Source organism: Triticum dicoccoides, chromosome 4B (genome assembly GCF_002162155.2).
Source record: "Triticum dicoccoides isolate Atlit2015 ecotype Zavitan chromosome 4B, WEW_v2.0, whole genome shotgun sequence".
Taxonomy (NCBI): domain Eukaryota; kingdom Viridiplantae; phylum Streptophyta; class Magnoliopsida; order Poales; family Poaceae; genus Triticum; species Triticum dicoccoides.
The window spans coordinates 168,314,715-168,316,757 of NC_041387.1; the positions used below are offsets into that span (position 1 = coordinate 168,314,715).

The 2,043-nt window shown below is 55.3% G+C and overlaps 1 protein-coding gene across 1 annotated transcript; it reads left to right on the top strand.

Moving 5' to 3' along the window:
* Positions 1 to 818: 818 nt before the first annotated feature.
* LOC119293500 lies at positions 819 to 1,720 on the top strand. The gene is made up of 2 exons (XM_037571962.1): positions 819 to 1,357; positions 1,440 to 1,720. Exon 1 carries the CDS (start codon positions 850 to 852, stop codon positions 1,318 to 1,320), a length of 471 nt encoding a protein of 156 aa, XP_037427859.1. The 5' UTR covers positions 819 to 849; the 3' UTR covers positions 1,321 to 1,357; positions 1,440 to 1,720.
* The last annotated feature ends 323 nt before the right edge of the window (positions 1,721 to 2,043 follow it).

Sequence of the window (2,043 nt, forward strand, 5' to 3'; positions counted from 1 at the left end):
AAGGCAAGGTTGCCGGCCAAAATTAAAATATTTCTGTGGCAAGTTGCTCGTAACCACATCGCTAGCGGAGAACAAGTTCAGAAGAGGCACGGTCCAGGGACGGGAATTACGTGTGGTGCGGCGCGGCATAGGATCACTACCATTTTATTGTTCAGGTGTATAGTTGCTCGCTTCATGTGGAGCCCCTCCATGAAATAACCAGAGGTGCTTGGAACCCAAGTGGGTTCGCGGACCTATATAGGATGGTTCAGGACACGTCGGATGGGAACGGTGTCTGGCATGGCTAGTTTTTGAGGCATTGGCGTGGGCCTTGTGGACTATGCGCAAAGCGCTTATAGAGGGGATTTCCTTTCACCATCCAACTGATCTTCTATACAAAATGGCCTCTTTGCTTTTGAAGCTTCTGGCAAAATTAAAGGACAAAGGAAGCGTGGAGGAGCTCGTGCTAAAGGTGCGGGCAAAGTGCACTGAACTTCGTCCCGTCGGGTAGGAATTTGCTTTAGTGGGGTGCCATCCTTCCCGACATCTTCTGGGAGTCGTCAGTGTTAGTTGGCCTGTAACCGGCTCTGCGTCGCTGTTATCAGCCGTTTCGGCTTGTATCTGTACTCTTTTATTTTGTTTCATTTCCATTCCATTAGACTCTTGTATGACTTTGTAAGGCCACATCATTAAGGCCGGGCAAGCACCTTCTTCAAAAAAATAACATTACGAGTCAAAAAAAAATGCCTTTGGTTGAAGAAGAAAAAAATCAGTTGCAACTTTCACGCCAATTTGATTCATCGTCGGGGAGATCTCCTAGTGGACGCATAGCATAGGGCTTTCTCCTCTCCCCATCGCTCGGCCGGTCCAATGGCCACCGACTCTTCCTACCCCGTCGAGTTCTTCCACCGCGGCGGCGGCGACGGCGACGGCGACGGCCAATGGTGCAGCCTCGGCGCCGCCTACGCCGCCGTCCGGGTCCTCCGCCCGCAGGGCCACTCCCTCGTCATGTACACCGTTCCCGACGACCGGCCCCACCAGCGGATCCTCTTCGCGTACCCGATCCTCCATGGCGACGCCTTCGAGAGGCTGGACGGGTCCACGCTCTCCTGGGCGGGGCAAGGCTCCGGCGATGAGTTTGCTCTCTGCTTCCGCGACGAGGCCGCCTGCGCAGCGATCTGCGGCGCCATCTCCCCGGTGACGACGGCGCTTGCAGCCCTGGACGACATCGCTGACAGGCTCGAGGGGTTGCGAGTGGCCGCGGCGGAGGGGGGCGCCACGGCCGCCGGAGGGGACATCGCTTGTCGGCTCGCGCAGCTTAGCTTAGCCCGCGGGCCATGAACTGGGCTACCCGGAGAATTGAAACCAGCCAGATCAAGTAGGTTTTTGCCATAGCACCGTCGTGTTAGTTCAATCAACTCTATACTACGTATAAATTTCTGCAAACTTTTCTTCAGCAGTTTACATCGCTTTGTTCCGAAACTGCAATTGTTAACGCAACAGATGGAAAGATTGCAGACTATGATGCCCAGTAAGGAATTTCTTTTGAATTTGGGTGGAACCCAGTCGTGCGAAATTCGTTTGTTCACGGAGCAGAGACATATTTTCAACTCACGCACATCACAGCAGGGCAACACCGTGCTGAAGTTTCTTTTAAGATGCTGGTAGAAGTGCTGAATGGTTGCAGCTACCATGACGGGCTATTTTCCAGCTGAACCTTGCAATCTTGTATCCTCGTTCATGTACCATCTCTCCAGCCTCTCATGAGCAATCTTTACCTGCAAAAACAAGATGGAGCTGAAACACACATAGGACGTGTGACTGCCCTTAACAGGCTCACGTTGCGAATATTAGGAACCTGTCGCTCGCGTCGCTCTCCACAGGGGCGGCACGAGCGAACCCTAGTCGCCGCCGCCCCGTCCCTCGCCTTTGCAGCCCGCGGCCTGGCCGCTGTCAGAGGAGGCCGACGGGCGAAGCTGTGGACGGCAGCGGCAGGGCACTCTCTCCTCGTGGGGACGCGTTGCCCTGGACAGCACGGCCGGCTCGCGGCGCGGTGGCGGAAGC

What these genes read in the sequence shown, in the direction of transcription:
- LOC119293500 (XM_037571962.1), top strand. Translation starts at nt 850, where the DNA reads ATGGCCACCGACTCTTCCTACCCCGTCGAGTTCTTCCACCGCGGCGGC.